Source organism: Seriola aureovittata, chromosome 6, assembly GCF_021018895.1.
Source record: "Seriola aureovittata isolate HTS-2021-v1 ecotype China chromosome 6, ASM2101889v1, whole genome shotgun sequence".
Taxonomy (NCBI): Eukaryota; Metazoa; Chordata; class Actinopteri; order Carangiformes; family Carangidae; genus Seriola; species Seriola aureovittata.
The window spans coordinates 22,211,161-22,229,656 of record NC_079369.1 but is presented as its reverse complement, the minus strand read 5'-3'; the positions used below and the strand labels follow the sequence as shown (position 1 = coordinate 22,229,656).

Here is an 18,496-nt window from a genome sequence, read left to right as displayed (position 1 = left end):
CATATCAAACTGGCAAACAAATCTCTTCGTCTTTCTTTGGAGAGCCTTTGGATGGGACACACAGACTGCGCTGGCAAAGTAAAATGTAATAAAAAGCAGAATAGGCTGCTGTTCAAATCAAACAGTCACAACACTAATATAACACTGATACCGTGTGAGAGAAATATCAGTTTAATTCGACAAAAAATGTGTGTAGGTGTAATATAACATATGATGAAGAGTTCAATATTGAGTGGCAGAAAACACCATGAGGAACCACAGCAGTGTTAAGGAAATCTGTGTTACTATAATCAGGAAAATACTACTACTTTAAATCTTTCAGTACTTGTCACCACTCCTCTTTTACATGCTTTGCCCCATGAATGATATCAGGAGCAGTTTTATAGCATACACTTCACTCTGCCTTCTTTAGACCCCAACCTATAATGAGCTTCATGCTGAATTAGCCTCCTCTTCTCTTATGCACAGTAAAATTTAAATTGTCGAGGCAGTTGTCAAAGTGAAAAACTAAATGAGCCCATTTGAAGTTGGAGGACAGACTTCTCTAATTTTTAAGACGTGTCAGACCATGTTTCTCTGAGGTTTATTTATCCAATGTGTCATTTTGTCAGAAGAGAACAGACATTTACAGATCTGAAATAATGTTATGTTTAACTAGCAATTAAAGTTCATGTTACTAGTTTTTTTATGAATGGGACATTGGTCTAGTCACTTTTATTGTATTATTTAAACATGGACTGTAGTGAAACAGCCCTTCAATGACATTAAAATATTACTGCATTCAACACGCTACAATATCACATCTGCTGTGTGAGACACAGAGTGTCGATGAATCAGTGGCTCTGTGTATATACTGGCAGGAAGTCTTCAGTCTGAGTCTGTACCTTTATGACAGAAGGCTCCAGTGTAGGCAGACTGACCACAGTCGCAAGTGAAACCGTTGTCTTTCTCCACACAGCGACCCTGGTTCTGGCAGAGGGAGCCGTAGCTGCTGCAGTGGCCCGGGCAGCCGGATCGGACCCCGGGGGTGATCTTCGCCCTCTCCTCCAGGTCCAGGGTGACGCCGTTGAGCTGCAGAGAGCGGATGCAGCCGAGAAAGCCTTTCTGTCTGGATGCAGTACCTCCTGTCAACAAAAACAGATACTGTGTCACATTCAGTGTTGCCAGCTTTGACTGACATAGAGTAGCCCATCCATGTCATATGTTCAAGAGCCTCAACATTACCTACCTTTGTATAGTATAATTGGCCCAAAATTGACAGCGACAATAAGGAAAAATGACTTTCACCCAGTCTTTTACATAACATTAGCATAAACAGTATTCACTTGAGTATACTCATATGAGTAGATGTTTCCATGGTTTTGAGTTTCAGTCTGCTTATTCATCCATTCATTCATTCAGCATATATGCATCTATGTTCTAATTATTTCAGACCCTGTCCCTCCCAACTGCCTGCCTTTCCTGCAGGTAAAATCACCTGTCCTGCTCCACCTCCCCATTTCCGTATTCACTCCAGTATATACTGTATACACAGCGGTTCGTTTCCACTTGTTCTTTGCCACATTGTCTTTGTGCCATGTGCCTAGGCTCTGCAGCGCTCTTTTCTCTGCCTGCCTGATTGTGTGTCTGACCTTGCCTGTAAGATTTGGACTTTGCCTTTGCCTCACTCAGCCCAAATCTTTGTACTTTGTTTCCCTGCACGGATTTTTGTATCCTTGTGTTTTTTTCTTTTTTTTTTTCTTTTTTTTTAAGTTTTATCTTTACTTTTACACCTACCACCTGAGTTTTTACTCTTAGGTCCCTTTTCTGAGACCTGTGACAGATGTAACCATTTACAAGGTTTTTCTCAGAAAGCTGACTGAATAATAGTTTGACAAGGAAAAATGCCATTTAGTTTCATTAAACCAAATCAAAACAGGCCATGTGTCACACCTACTGTTCCAATCTAGGTGTAGGTATATTAATTGGGCAAGAGGCGGAGCCAAGCAGCAACCTCCGGAGCTGAAACATTAAGCCAACACCAAAGTGCAAAAAACTGCAGTTCCTCAATTGACCACTTGAGTCTGGCTCCAAAAGCAAGTCAATCCCCATAGACTCCCATGTTAAAATGCCCAACTTTACAGCAGAAATAAACATGTTTACAGCCTGGTACAAAAAAACAATTTGTTTCCCACTTTGTGCCATCTGCATGGTGGGTGAACTTTTATTTAACTCACCGTTTAAATTTTACTGAAGACCTAAAGTTCTGCATGATTGAGGGCGTGCTGTTTTGAGTGACAGGTGGGTGAGCATGTGCTTCCCACAAGCCAGCCTGCACCAGACTCTTGATTCCACACACACCCCACATCTTTGCCAATTTTTGGATTAACTGGCGGATTCAGGCACTGCCAAGATGGCGATGGTGGGGCAGCCCAATCTGAGCTTCAAAAACGCTCTTCAGAAACCTATGATTGACATCATGGAGGCTATGCCCATCTTTATATAGTCTATGGAAAGAGCTGATGCACTGAAATATGTAGTGTGACTTTTCTTTGCGGGTACACTGCCCTAGTACAACGATTAACCCACGTCATCAATCTTCCTTTATCTGCCAAATAAATTCCCATTCAGTGTCTGTATGACTGGAATCTATAGCCTAACCATCTCTGTCTACTCTGCAGTAAACTGGGATTGACAGTCACATGATGCCACTGCAGCCCAACAGGGCCATGTCGGCCATGTCGGTCTGCAGGGAACTGATACACTGACACTGCCTATATCACTGTGCTGGCTCTTGATTGGCTAACTGGGAGGCTGATTAGCCATCTGGTGTCTGATGTTCATCCAGCTATCGCTACCTCCTTTAACCTGACATTTAACTCTCTAATATAGCAACCTCACACCGCTCACAGAGTTTAGACTTGGCTAAATTACATTTCTCCGCAAGTTCCATGCTGGCGACATCTTATTTTATATCCACACGACGGTTGTTATTGTTTTCCCAGATTGGAATTGGCAGGATATTACTCTCACAGTTTGAGTCTGGAAAAGCTTCAAATGTTCAGCTGGAGCAGCTTTTCAAAGAAATCACCAACCTCTGTGAGACTCTAGTCTCCTTCTGCAGCAAGAGTTATAAAACACACACAACAACATTAAGAGCACACAGAGCCATTTAAACATTCTGTAAGTGGATGGAAGTTTGAAACAAATGCACAGCAAATGTCTTTTTGAGGATGATTTAACCAGCAAAAGCTAGAATTTTAAGTGTCTATAAAATGCTAGCTATTTCCCCTCAAAAAGGGATCAAAACCTTGGTGCACTTTAGCTGAAAGACCGATGACTCCCGAGGGGCAGAACCTCTGATCAAGACAGAGAAGTAAAGGGCAGGACCTGCCAGAGAAAGAGTCAAAAGAAAACACATTTTGACAGTGAGAGTTTCAGCCACTTAAACAGCTTTCGATTCTCACTTCATGATGTTAGAATAAAAAAAGTTCTGGTAAAAAGACTAAATACTTGTCTGTTTTAATTACATTATACATCCCCAACTACGAACAGGAATCGAGAATTAACCATAGCTATAAACTCTTTGTGCAACACATTAGTTGCATACTCTGTTTTGTCCCCATCAAATTAATAAACTAGACTAACAGTGTATCTGATCATTTATGTTCTGATGTGACACAAAGAACTAAGCAAGAGAACAGACACACTCATGTCACCCAAAACAGACACTATAACAATATGATGACTTATTAATATGAATATTATTTTAAGCACAGCTCGTAAAGATGTGTGTCACAGTGTGTATGCAAAATTAATTCCCTTCTATGGCAATAAATTAAGTTGCACCAGAATAACTTTGTAATATAAATTCACCCAAGGCAATATTACGGTTTATTAACAATTTTCTAGAGCACACAGATCCTCATTCTCCAAAACAAGAGTGTAGAGACACCCAAACGCATAATGCTTTGCGGTAAATCAAGTCTTTGTCAAACACAAACAGCCTCTCCCACAGCAGTCTATTTCAAAAATCCCATCACATTTCCATTCAAACATATAAATCCCTCTGCATCGCCGGCAAACACCACCCAGGATAGTCCTGCCCATATAAGGAGAGCAACTCATGGTCACTTCTTTCTAGCTGTTGATGGGGGATTATTAGCTCAACACAGCCGTGCAATCAATGTCCACCTCCATCTCTCTGCATCTCTCCAATCTAATCATTATTTGTTGGTTGTGTTTTTTTCTTTTTTTCCCTTCAAAAATGTTTGTTTACAAATGAATGTCCATAATATTTGCAGAAAGATAAAGCCTCATAATACAAGATGGATTTTTATCCCCCTCAAACACAGTTTGACTGATAAGAGCGAGTGGCTGAACAGAATGATCAAAGTCTGAGGAAGACATGAAGTTAAGAGTTTCGACTGGTGTGGATGAGAGGAATAAAAAAAAAAGAGTGTGATTGCTGAAAAGTGTATAAAAAGGCCTGAGTTCCTTGAAATAAGCATCAAAGTCTTTTAGTATCTAATAGTCAGGCAGCTTGAATATGACATTCACAGTTCAAGTTCAAAATGTGCATATTAACCAGGAAAAATACTGCTTCCAGCCATTTAGTCAAATAAGTCTTTTTTTAAATGATATTGCAGGTGATATTCAGTGTTTTTCTTACTGTCAACACACATCCCGTGAAAAACAAATGCGAAACCAGCCAATTATCTTATTCCTCTGTGTCAGAGCTCCATTGTTGCTGCTGCTCTGGGTGACATGTTCTTCCACTTCCACGAACAAGGCCACTGTAGTTTATTTTGAGTGAATCCCACATACACAAGCCTTTCTAAATATTCACTAAAGCATCGAATGTGTATTGGGTGGCAGGTGAAAATAGTTCCCAAAAAACCAGAGTCGTGAGCTATTTTAGTAAATCATTGACCCTTTTTATAAAATAAAACTTTAGATTTGTGACAAATCTTTTAAAATGTACATCTTCAGTGGGAACGAGTGGACTTGGGGCTGAATGTCAGAGAGTATGATGGACTAACATATTGTTGTGTTGGATTTTTTTTAATGGCAATTGTTGACAGCAAAAATCATAGAATATCACCTGTTTTATCCTTAAACTTTGAAGGTACTGAAGTTTATGTGTCATCAGATGAAATGTTTGCATGACCTTCCACTGCTTGTCATAATTATAGCTAAACATCATCTGATTAAAGATGATTTTAGAGTCCGTTTTTGTGCAAATTAGATCAAAGCCGAAGGTGTATGATTCAATATGGCTCCGTTAAGATCTTTGCAGGCTACACACACACGCACAAATTCACAAACACTACATAATCCACTCTATTACACCATAATACATCGGTATTTAGGAAAGGCAATTATTGTTCAGTATTCAGAAAGTATTGACTCAGCATCTCCTTTTTCCAGTGCAGGACCAAAGTTTCAACCCAGCCAATACCAGCCCCACTTGTTAACACTACTCACCAGTTTCTAAGCACCTCAGGGCAGCTGGGTTGTAAAAGACCGTGATGATTTCTACTGTTATTAGACATATGCAGCTGCCTGCCACTGGTGGTGAAACTCCAGCAGAAGCCCATCTGAGACTTGTGTGGTGCAGCAGCAAAACTTTTATCTAACAAGAAGAACTGCATGGCAAAACAGGCAGGTTTTATAGCACTTACTGTGCCCATGGAAAAAGAAAAGTCTGCTGAGGTTTAATTTCTGTGAGCAGCCTACTTTAGGAGGAGTCTGTGATACAAAAAGACTGTAATCTCCTGGCTCCCTCCATTCGTAAAAAATATCTTTTTCTCAGCAGATCTTTGTGTTTGTGTGCCTGTGGACACATTTGCATGCTTGTTTGTAAGTGTATGTCTAGAATCTGAGATGCGGGCGGATAAGTCATGGCAGCAATTATCAGTAATAGTCAGCTGCTAATGAGGTTAATGTTCAAACAGCACAACTCTCTCAACAGTATGACTAATCCTACTCCCTCAAACTAACCCTGACCAAGACTACTAAGCCTTTAAAATGCTCCTACTTTAACATTTTCAAACCATTTGGAAACACATGCACACAAATTTAACACTCCATGTCCCCACCTATGAATAACTGGCTGTTGAGCTGCAGATGAATGTGTCCGTCAGCAGGGGCCTCGCGTGTGGCGGCAGGGAACTCGTCAACACGAAGCGACGCCTCCTTCACGTTTCGCTCAGCTCGCACGCTGTGCCACCGGTTGTCGTTCAGAGGGATGATTGTCTCCACTCGCACCTCCAGCGGCCCGTTCCCCACGTCGAAGGAGAAGACGACCTCAGAGGAGGCTGAGGAGGAGGGCGAGAGGTCAGACGATTGAGGACAATTAGATAAAATAAAGTGAGGTAACACAAAAAAAGGCTGTTGTACACAGGCTGTGAGTTTGGGTAACTGTCACATGAGTAGAGTGAGTTTGACTTATTCTTGTTGTTTTTTCTAACAGGCTGATTAACAAACCTTCCCTGACACTTGGAGATAATTGTGTCCTCTGATGAGTGATACATTGTAAATCCCTCATGTCACTTCCAAAGGCGCCACCACTCCATCTTTAAATGCAGACAGACTTTAAACAAACCATCACGACCCTGTGTGTAATGATGTTGACACTCTAAAAGCTGTATGTTCCTGATGTTCCATCATTTTTTTCTGATGTTCCACGTGAAATGTGTGAAATCCATCCAGCCAGGGAGGAACAGTCTCAGTCAGCAGAAGACTCTGACCTATCAGTTATTTCCACATAGTTAACTGTGATGGTTGACTATGAAGAGTGTGGGGGATTAGATTCTCTCTATTTGTAATTGTTAAATTCAACAAAAGGAGCTTTAAGACTAAAATCTTTCTTTCAAAAAAAATCTCATTTTATTGTAAAACTGCTGTAGGCTGATAAAGAATGTGGGTCTTTTTCAGACTCATTATTCATAGGAAAAGCATTTTTCCTCAGTTTGGCACCAGTCTGTGCCAGGCGTGGTCCTCCATCATCATATGTTGGCAGAAGTGTGAATTGACTCCCTCCCATCCGTCCATCTGTTGGCAGGATGGACAGACAGCTGGACACAAATCTGAGAGGATTCAGAGTCCAGCCCAGAGCAGAAAACAGACTACAGCTATTGACTTTGTGTGTGTGTGTGTGTGTGTGTGTGTGTGTGTGTGTGTGTGTGTGTGTGTGTGTGTGTGTGGTGTGTGTCGATAGCTATTACCCTCTTCCTTCAGTTCAGCTCTCTATACTTGGCACACCAGTAACTTTTATTTCAGTTGCTCTTTACTACACATATTCATTCTTTGCAACATTTGTAGTTTCATTTCGAATGAGAAGCAGAATGTGCAATCTGCTAGAATTAGCTTATTTATCTCATTCGGATCTACTTGCATGGGTAAATACAGCATTTACTGGTCCTTTTTTTTTCTCTGATGGCAACTGGTTGATTGATTGGTCCACCACTTTGGCCCAGACTGAAATATTTCAGGAAATATTGGACAGATTGCCATGAAATGACCTAATGACTTTGGTCATGCCCTGACTTTTCCACCAGCGGGTTGACATTTGTGCTTGTGTTATGTGTCTGTTTCAACAGTTATTGGATGGACTAACATGAAATCTGGTACAGACATACAGTGTGTCTCCTTCAGAATGAATTATACTCTGCTGACATTTAACTTTTTATCAAGCACCATCATTAGGTAAAAATGTATTTTGTTTTGTGATCAAATGCTTGTAAAACTAATGACATGAATTACATCAGCCTCAGATGCACCTTGTGTTTTGTGCTAATTAGCAAATTTTAGCATGCTATCACATTAAACTGATGGTGGACATCATAAACATTTAAAACATCAGCATAATTAGCATGCTCATTGTGAGCATAGCATGCTATCATTTAGCTCAAAGCCCTGCTGTGGTCATAGTGGTCATTTGCCGAGAGCTTCAGGCGTTGTTGCATTTTCAAGAAAATAGGTTAGAAAATGCCCTCTGATAATCGCTACTTTGTCATTCTCCCATGTTGTACTGAGGTCAGACTGGATGCTACAGTGATTCACTATCACAAAGTGTGCGAGTAAAGAAATTAAGTTTGGTGCTGAACTTACTATGTGTCTTCTAGTCTGGTAAGGTACCGGCTGTTCATGCTAATGTTGACTATATAGCTATTTCAAAAATGTACATATAGAACCTTTTAAAGATATGAGAATTTACTGTTTCATCTGTTTGTCACAAATCCAATTGAAACCCCATTGTTGTTATGACATGGGCTGTAAGTACAGTATGTGATGTCCCACTGTTATCGAAACTCCAAAGCTAACCTGGGCTGTCAGGTTGTTGTAGTCATTAATCTTCACAGCATTTACACAGCTCTGTTAGGTTCAAAACTTAACCTATAATAAAGAGAGGTGAGCTGAAGGCCACATAGAGTCTGTTCATCCATCATGACACTGCCAGCATGCCTACGCTCCACATTTGTGACATCTGTGCGTGAGCAAAACATCATCCCTCACAGATGATGCTGACAGTGGAAGGAGAAGCTGCACTGTTGTGGGTCTGTGGAGCCCTTTGATAGAAAAACCCAGAGGCATAACTTAATTTAGAAGCTGCTCCCCGGCCTGGCTGCAGTCATGTTAACTCCAGTAATGTTATGCAGTAATGACACAGAGTCACCTCAGCACCAGCTGTCATAATAACAGAAGTAATAGTGCGGCAGTATGATAAGAGACGCACTACACCGTAACAATGCAGGGGTTTCCCCAAGGAGCAGGTGTGCCATTTGTCCTACTGTCTGAACATGTGTGTGTGTGTGTGAATGAGAGAGAGAGAAGAAGAAAGAAAGAGGGAGACATTAGAAAGAGATTTAACCTTGGTTACCTGTCGAAGAGTGTGGCCAGTAATGTTACATCTTTTCCTCTGACTTCATGCTACAGACTCCTACTTACACCAAACAAGCCAACATACAGGCATCACTTCCTGTGCAGCAGAGGTTAAAGCCCTTCCCACTACTCAACAAGTCCTCCCAATTAAACAACAGAATACATCATTTTTAATTGCCTTACAGAGTGACACAGGAATTTCCTGATCTAACAACACAGTCAGCAAGGCGATGTACTTAATAGTGCCTTCCGACAATGTTCCTGATCTGATGGGCTATAGTTAAGGTTTGGTTAGTTTCAGCACAATAACAGTTTGGTTAGGGCTAAAGAGAGAGCATGTTAATGCTGAAAAGAAACCAGCATTGATGGTTGTTGGTAAATGGGAAACGAACAGTAATGTCTTGTGTTCAAGTCCAATGTTTGGCTGCACTCATCCTGACACTATTTTCTCATTAGTTTCTGATGGACAAGATCATTAAAAGACCCTCTCTGGGCACAATTTGCATCTAATAGGGTTTCTCCACAATACAGTTCAATTATCAAGTTAAAATTTTCTTTCTCTCATTGAAAAATCAAGAATCTATGAATATGCAAATATTTTTTGTTTCCAAAGTTTAACTTCTAAACTCGAAATGCCTCCTACTTCACTGAAAGTCGACTCATAGTGTGTGTGCTCAGGAGGTTTCAAGTTTCCACTTGTGTAAATTTCATATTGGACACAAAACCATGCTCGTACTTAAACCGTCCCCCTTCTTCAGATGAATGTGAAAAACTTCTGGCACATACATTATGCTGCACGGTGGTGGTCAAACATCAAAGAGAAGTAACAATAAGCAAATCCATTGTTGTATGATGGGAGACTTTAACTTATGTCATCCTTTTTGGTGATGCTGTTGTTCTTCTTGGTTGGACAGCCTCCAACTAACATGTATTAGAACACACTCTCACTTACAAAGGAGTTCGATGCGGATGAAGTCCTTGATACCCAGATTTTCCAGGAAGACCCCGGAGGAGGATGTGGTTTTAAACAGAAAGGAGATGTCCGCGTTCAGCTCTCCATGGAAGGTGGGGAAGTGAAGGTAAGACGTCTCCTTGTCGAAAAATGCGGCGTTCCAGAAATTTTCTGCAAGATAGAAAAAAATGGTCTCACTTCATGTTTTCCCTTTTTCGTTTCCTCATACAAAGGAATATAATTTTTTTTTTGTTTTTCAAAAAGTGAATATATCACTTTGGGACAAAGCCTTTTAAAATAAAGCTAATTATGATCACTGTATAATGAAAATCATGTGGTAAACAAATGAACCAACTGTTCAGCTAATTAGCTAAGTACAAAGGCATAACTCTGGCTGCCCTATCTCATTTATGTTGATTTATCTTGCAAGAGATTTATTTATATATTTTCAATTTGTCGTTAAAATGAAGACTGGAATTAGAGGCAATTAAAACACGGTAAAATATATCACTTAGATTAGTTTATTATATATCTTTCCTTCAGAAGTTGTTAAAAAGCAAAAAGGGAGTCATAGGCCTGCTTTAGCTATTGTTTTGCTAATTAGCAAGTATATTTAGCTGCAGCCTATTTTTTCATTAACTGGCTTGCCCCCGGCAATTTCTGCCTGATTTTTCATACCTCCAATTAAATGCTTAATAACTTTTCATGTAAAGATCATAGAACCATTTACAATAATTAATGGCTTAAATCAAAAACCATTAAATATGTGAGGACAAATTACTCAATTTTTTTATTCATCTATATGAAGATATAGCATATTATATAGGATTTTTTTTTCCTTTTTTTTTTTTTTAAATTGCACTATTGAAAATGAATTAAAAGTCTTTAAATTTTCCATTTCCTGGGTTACACTATCCCTTTCTAGAAGTGCACCAAATCTTGGGTGTATATGTAGAAGTACAAAGGTTATTCATGGCAATTTGTGAGCAAACCTATTCAAAACATCTCCAAAAAAGTTAAAATGTGCTTTCACATAGTTCAAGAAACTGTTTTTTAGCTGCAGGAGAGAGATTGTATACAGAGATTCCTTTAGTGCAGCTCACTGTGTAGTTGAATAAAATATTCTTTAAATAGTATTCCATCAAAACACTATTACAGAAAACACACTCCCTATGTATAATATTAAAATACCCACAGAGAAGGTAAGCTACAGTGGGGTCCAAAGTCTGAGACCACTTTCCCATTCATGGGAAATGGGAATACACATACACTGTAAAGAAATAACCTGAGACTGAAATTGACTTACTGTCTCCATGACAACGGAGGGGTCCCACCTTGTAGGCAGCCTCTGACCCCAGCCGCTGGATGTCACCCAGCACCAAAGACCTGACTGGAAGGGACTCCTTATAGGTGAGTAGGCCTGAGTCATTTGCCCTGTAAGTGGAGAAGGAAGAAGAGAAAAAGTGGTAGAGAAGAAAAGAAAAAAGGGAGAGGTGGGGAAGATGGTCATGGAGAAGAAAAAAAACAAGAAGGAAGAGAAGGAGAAGAAGGATGCGCGTAAGAAGGAGTAAGAGTTGAAGGAAGAGGAGTAGATGAGGAGGAAGAGAAGGAAGAGGCACAGGAGGAGAGACAAATGGAGTAGTGGAGGAGATGGATTAGAATATGAAGAAGCATGTAAGGAAGAGAAGGTGGAGAAAAAGAGGAGGAGGTTGATTAGAAAAGGAAGAGGGAGAGAGGGCGTTGGAAAGAAGATGAAGAGGGGGAGAGGGAGATGGAGGTGAAGAAGAGGACATCAACGTTAGCGGGATGAACCTTCATGCATACAGAACAGGTGTAAAACTTGTGCCCGACTGAATTCAAACCACGCTGTGTTTGAAAAATTGTTCACACGAAGACAAGAGTTTCAGCTGACACAACATGTCTCCATGATGTTTTGTAGAACCACTTTATGAAGGAATGTAGGCTGAATGATTCATCTGCACATTCGCCACGCACACACTCCGCTCCGTGGTGTTTCAAATTCTAGCAGTCTGCTTTGTTGCTGCAAATTTTTGTCAAAAAATAAATCTAGGACTGTAGGCACATACAGCGCCGGTGAATCTGATGCGATACTGACGGCAAGAAAAAGTCTTTAAAAATAGAGCCAGAGTCGCACAGATTTAGGAAGCGAGATAATAGAAATAAAGACCTTTGGCTATGCAGACAGTAGCGCGATTGGTTACAATATGAGAAAATGGGTCTCTGCTGCAGAATTGGTCACAGGATTGGGGAAGGTGACCTAAATACAGAATTGCTTACAGCATGGATAAAAGGATTTAAATACAGGATAGGATAAAACATGAAGAGGGATGTTTAAATATCTTGGGATTTGTCCCGGACGTCTCATGGCTCCTTTCAGTCCGGTAAGGCGGGATGTGATGGTAAACACTGAATCGTATTAATGACTTGTGATTAGAGCAGTAACACAGATTTCATTAAACCGTCAGTGTTCTGAGTGTCACAAGCAAGGTATTTTTATACCTGTCTTTATAAGAGACGTTAACATATTCCCTCTTTTTTAAAGCTGTTCCAACCAAATAATTGCTGTTATGTTACATTAAAGTTGAGTAAGGATGACATTTTTAATCATCTTAATCAAAGGAGAGTTTGATTTAGAGTGAAACAACTGGTGCACAGTGGTTCTGTGCTCATGTGTAGCAGGTATAATGTTTGACATGTTCACCATCTTATTTTTTTGCAGTAGCACAAAACGCAGCACAAAAAGTGCAGCTGAGACTGATGAGAATGTCATTAGTTTTGCAGGTGTTTGAACATAAACTAAAATAGTGGAAAGAATGAGATTTTGACCTGATGATGGTGTTGGATAAGAAGTTAAAGAATCACCAAAGTGATTACAAGTGATGCTCCTGAGTTACATCATGATCTCACAGTGAAGTTGACCTTTGACCATTTGGATATAAAATGTCATCTCTTCATTTTTTTATCCTATTAGACATTTGTTTAATTAGTGTATCAAATTGTGAGTTATGGCCAAAAACGTGTTTGATCACCAAAATCTAATCAGTTCATCCTTGAGTCTAAGTGAATGCTTGTGCAAAATTTGAAGAAATTCCCTCCAGGCGTTACTGGGATATCGTGGTTTACAAGAACGGGATGGACAGAAAACCTGAAAACATAATGTCTCATAAAAATTAATGGCAGCCTCATGGTGGTGCTAGAGGAAAAGTCAAGGGATCACCAAAGTCGGTCGGGTTCATCCTCTGAGAACTATAAATGCCTGTACCAAATTTCATGGCCATCTATCAAACACTGTAGTTTCAGTCTGATCAAAAGTGGTGGATGAAATTACCATCCCTCGAGCCATGCAGCTAGAATGACTAAAAATGTATCCAATCTGTCATTCCCTCTACAACACAGCATTGTAAATCACTGTACATGTATATTAAAGTGCAGATAACCATATAAAAAATGCTCATGCTTCATGCTACACCAACAGTTTGCTTTGGTGCAATAGTGCACTCCAAGGTGTCAACACTGATATAGGACAGAACTCAGTGTTCTTTGCCTTCATCCTAAACCCCATAATTTGTTATGATCCCATGATTATGGAAAGTTCTCTTTTCTTAATTGTTGGCAGTTGTTTGTTAATACATATAAGACCCCCCCCCTTCCCCTTAGTTTTAGTCAACAATTTAAACACCATTCTAAATCATTTCTCAAGGTATAATTACAATACAATAAGAGGCATTATTGCTCACTTAATGAGAATTCATAAATGATTTACTAAGGAAATATTTTCAAAAGACTTCCTTCAAAACAGTGTTTATGTAAAGGCGTATGTACAGTACAGTACCACTGGTCATAGTCAGCATCACAGTTGCAGTAGTGATTTGAATCCAGACAGCTGTCCTGGAGACCGCAGGCACACTGACGGCTGTTGGGCTGAGCTCCGCCCCAGTACGTCTGGACCTGACCTGCATCCGGACCTCCCACCCACCAGCTGAATGGAGCACCCTCTGAAACACACGCATGTGCACAAATACACACTTTAATCCTTTTTTGCTCCAGGGACCAGTTATCCTGCAAAACAGAGATGGATTTCACATGAATTTTACAACAGAGGTAAGACAATGAAGCCCACAAGGATAAATTAACTCACATCTGAATGAGAAACGTCTGACAGAGAACTGTCACTCATCTAGGCCTATGTTTTCATCGCAACAAATTTGGTAGATATATTTAAATCCAAAGCTTGATTTGCATATAAAAATGGGACATAAAAAAGGGGAAAGGAAAAGATCCTCCTCTCTTTTTCTTACCCCTTCAGTCTGTCCCTCTCTGTAGGTTTTAAACACAAACCAACACGGCTCTGTCACTTCCCTGTCCTAAATTCTGCAGCCTTGCTGCCCTGACCATGAGCCACTGCTGTTTCCCTGATAAAATTGGACAGATAATGGGCAGCTGCTCTCTCAAGACTTCTCTCCTTCACAAGCATCCTGATAAGTAGGTTTTGTATGTGTACACAGTGGTGGCGCGCAGTTAAAAACAAGATGGGTGACTTTCCTCAGTGCACTTTGAAACTCAAGCATCCTAAGGAGAATAAATAAAGGTGAGCAGATGTTTAAGAAAAACAAATGAGAAATCGAGAGGTGCAAATAAAAGAGTAGCTGCTGCAGCAGTTGAGGAGAAAATGCACAACAGAAAACGTCATTGATGTTTTGGTTAGTTAACTAAATCAACGATTCACACCACTTCTCTCTGGCTCCAGATATAGATCCCTCAGACACTGAAGAACCTTTTTGTCTGATGTCCTTTTCCTTTTAACTACCCTCTCTCCTCCACCTTCCACTCTCTCCTCCACCTTCAACACACACAAACACACTTCAGGATGCTTAACTATGACAGTAAAACTCAAATATTTCATTTTCCTACAAAAATCATCTCAGTGACATTGAGTCAACATAAAGAAGAGCAGAATGAGTTTTTCCTCCAGGCTTCACCTGGTGTGTTGAGGAGGCGGGACCTCCTGCAGTGGTAGGACAGCTCCTGCTCACAGTGCTGTGACTGGCTGATGATGGCTGCTAACTGCCCCTCCTCAGAGGCATAGTCGAAGTGGGCTGAATGTCGGTTTCGCTCAGGAGACGAATGAACTCTGGTCAGCTCGGTGTTGTTGTGCTGGATCACCATCCACGCCCTGTTCTCTGGTGGGAAGACGAAGGGAAGCAAAAGACGAGGGGAAATAAATATTTTGGAAGAAAGGAGTGGAGGAGGATTCAGTGGTGTTTGTGTGTTACCTGTCATGTTACAGTAGATGAGCTGGGGCTTGATCGGTCCACTGCCGTCAACGTCTATGTAATAATGTCCTGATGTGTTGCCTTTGTGTTTGTACGCCTCACACGACTGCTCGTATGTCGCTGAGGAGGAAAACACGACAGAACACAGTGCAGCATGTCAATCGGCGGCTTTGGCTCATGAGATAGAAAATGGGTTCTTATACTGCACCACTTTACTATCAAATCAGCATTGTGATGTCTTGATCTTGATATCTTATCGAGAAAGTGTTCCCAAGTTTTGAAAAAAAAAGAAAAAAAGAAGCAGGGGCTTGTGAGGAAGCAGGCTTTCTATTTTCAGAAAACTTTGGGCCGACTGTGTTTTCATGTTGCAAAATACCGAGCGCTCAACAGCTTCACAAAAGACAACAGTGATTAAGCCAAACTGAATACAAATAATTTAATGCTGCAAAAATTCAATAGAAGAGGAGTCCAAATACACAACTGTCTTCTACAAATTATGTTTTGTATCAACATAATGAGGAGATGTTGTCAATTAACGTATCATCTGCCACATTACATATACATTTTACAATCACTAAAACATCCCTGTCACCTAGAAATTACATTTATATACAACTAACCTGCAAGAGCAAATATGTTTTGTAGGAAATGTAATCAGTGGCTGGATTATAATCAGAGGCAATGTGTTTTTTGAATGAATGAGGGATACATTTATTAGCGACAGCGCATTTGCAAGGAAGTGATTGGGGTGGACGGCGGTCGTACAAAGCAAGCAGCTGTCACACCAGAGACCAAGATTCACATCCACAGTCTTGTGTGTGGTTTAGGTAATGAAGACACTCTGGTTAAGGTTAGGCAGGGAGGGATCATGGGAACAGATGTTGGGTCTGAAGTCACAGTGAACAACATAACCAAACTAAACATAACCATAAAGAACAGTTTAATAGTGCTGTGGTGGATATTATACTGGAGACTGGATATTTTGGCAGAAACAAATGCACTGTGTTGATTAAAAAGTTCACTGACAACATAATTAATATCCATTCATAGCAACTAAAGCAGGATTAACATGAATTTTATTGCTATGTAGCGCGCACGCACACACAAAAGTTTCCAGCATGCTCCTCTTCTCATGTCTTTTCTCAGGAAGAAAACTCCCGAGACTTTGATACAGCTCAAGAAAGGTTTTGACCAAATGTAACAATGAAACACAGAGGTGGAGTTTATGTGTATGTGGGTGGGTGGGGCGGGGGTTGCAGAGTTGGCCCGGATCCAGCCCTGGGCTGATTACACCACCCTGGCGTAGAAAGATTCAATCAATGCTTAGCTGTGTAATCAAAGCCACAATCTCTTTACCTCCTAATTTGACTCACCTAAAATACTGTAGGCACTCTCTAAGTTGAAATCCATTTATGTGGAAAGAACAGTCCGCCTCAGGACTCCCTCTCCTTTCCTAACATGCTTTCTGTCTCCATCTCCTCTCCTGTTTACCTTCCTCTTAATCCTATCCTCACTCTCTCTTCATCTTTCTCTCTACGCTCCTCATTTCTCTTTTTGTTTCATCTCTGCCATCTCTTCCACCCTTCACTTCTGTTCATCTCTGTCATTTGTTCTGATGGTACAGGGGATATAAATGATTACGCAGTTTGGTCTAAGCCTTCATACCAGTCCAAATGTTCTAAACTACTGTATATGGCAAAATTTAGAGCTAATTATAACAAAAACATTTCATACATTACTGTGTATTTATAATCATTACTGTGTATTGGCTTTCAACACTAAATGTAACCCCTGAGCGAGCCCACACTCTTAAAAACTCCCATAAAAACATTCAGTAAGGAACCCCAGAGGTCTTTACTCCAAATGAAAGAATCCTTTGCCACAAAAAGGTTCAAAATTAGACTTAAAAATACAACTGTTCATATTTCAGGAGCTTTCTAGCTACTAGAGGGGAAGGTTACGAGCTGTGCTTTGGTAACCTGTGGTGACTCAGTGTTGGTCATCTCAGGGCAGTGGCTGTTAAAGCACAAGTTGTCATTTAGGCTGCCTAAAATACAGCCAGAAAGAGCCGTTAGCATGGATAGACTCTTCATCTGGATTGTGTGAAACCTAAATGGGACTCAGTTTTAGCCTATAGTTTATCTGCCTTTTTGTTGTACAGTATAATTGTGACCGTTCCCTCTAATACTTCCACAACTGTTACAGCAGATGAAGTTGTGATGCTGCTGTCTACAGGCGCTACTCAATCTGTCACTCAGTCATTTTTCACAGCAGTGCATAAATGCTGTGGAAAAAAAGAAGCAGATCCTCTAGAACCAGACGAAGTTCAACAATGAATCAGTTTTCAAGATTGTTAAGCATGTTGTTATGTATTTGTATTTCAATAATTAGTATATTAACATTAATTTATTGGCCTGTTCCTATGTGCGTGGGTGTTGATCTTTAAGTGATCATTGTTGGTGGTCATTATTAAGCTGACACACCAGATGGTTTGTTACTAAGAACCATCTGGGAAGGTTTTGTTGGAAACTGTTTGGAAAAGGGCCGGAGCGTTCAAAAAATACTTGGCAGATGATTGGATGAACCATCTGTCTAAAATTATCTATCACGGGCTAATTTCAACCAATCAGATTCTGTGTCCTTCCCGGAGCCAGTTGGTAAATCAACCTCTTGCAGAGTGAAAAGATAACTTACACTGGGAAAATAACTGATATAACTGATGCTATAGCAGAATCTATGCATCCTCTTTAGGAGCCACTATTGTTGTTAGTGATCAGTCGCTTCTCACTGTTATCATGCCAAGCGGCAACCTCCAGGGCTGAAAAGGAAGCCAACATAGAAGTGCCAAAAACTGCAGTTCCTTCAATGGCCACTAGAGTCTGGCTCCAAAAACGAGTCAATCCCCATACACCCCCATGTTAAAATGCTCCACTTTACAGCAGAAGTAAACATGTTTACAGCCTGGGACAAAAAACAGATTGAGTCTCTATATATCTAATTCCCTCCTTCATGACAGCTGACATTATTTGTCATTAAAGTTGGGATTAATTGAGGGCGTGCCGTTTTGAGTGACAGGTGGGTGACTGTATGTTAGCCACAAACCGGCATGCACCGAATCAGGCACTGACAAGACGGCGACAGTGGCAGCAGCTCACTGTGAGCTTCAAAACTGCTCTTCAGAAACCTGTGGATGACGTCACGGAGGCTATGTCCATTTTTATATACAGTCTATGGTGGCTGCCAGTAGTCCGTCCCTCATGGGACACTGATCCGAACTACTGTAGTTTGACCACAAGCCAACTGGAGCCTGGCGAGATGGATTCTTGTTTGCAAGAAATCCATCTGCCTCACAAGGTAAGGTCATTATAGATTTCTCTTTCTTTTT

General features: G+C 40.5%; 1 protein-coding gene across 1 annotated transcript in view; it reads right to left on the bottom strand.

The window, feature by feature from the left end:
• LOC130171499 (contactin-associated protein-like 4) overlaps nucleotides 1–18,496 on the bottom strand; it is a 100,913-nt gene that overhangs the window by 14,549 nt on the left and 67,868 nt on the right. The window contains exons 12-18 of the mRNA XM_056379552.1: nucleotides 15,112–15,231; nucleotides 14,818–15,018; nucleotides 13,671–13,833; nucleotides 11,124–11,251; nucleotides 9,818–9,988; nucleotides 6,081–6,299; nucleotides 885–1,124 (exon numbers count right to left, since the gene is read on the bottom strand). Of these exons, the coding sequence (XP_056235527.1) occupies nucleotides 885–1,124; nucleotides 6,081–6,299; nucleotides 9,818–9,988; nucleotides 11,124–11,251; nucleotides 13,671–13,833; nucleotides 14,818–15,018; nucleotides 15,112–15,231 (1,242 nt within the window). The remainder of the gene's footprint in view (nucleotides 1–884; nucleotides 1,125–6,080; nucleotides 6,300–9,817; nucleotides 9,989–11,123; nucleotides 11,252–13,670; nucleotides 13,834–14,817; nucleotides 15,019–15,111; nucleotides 15,232–18,496) is intronic.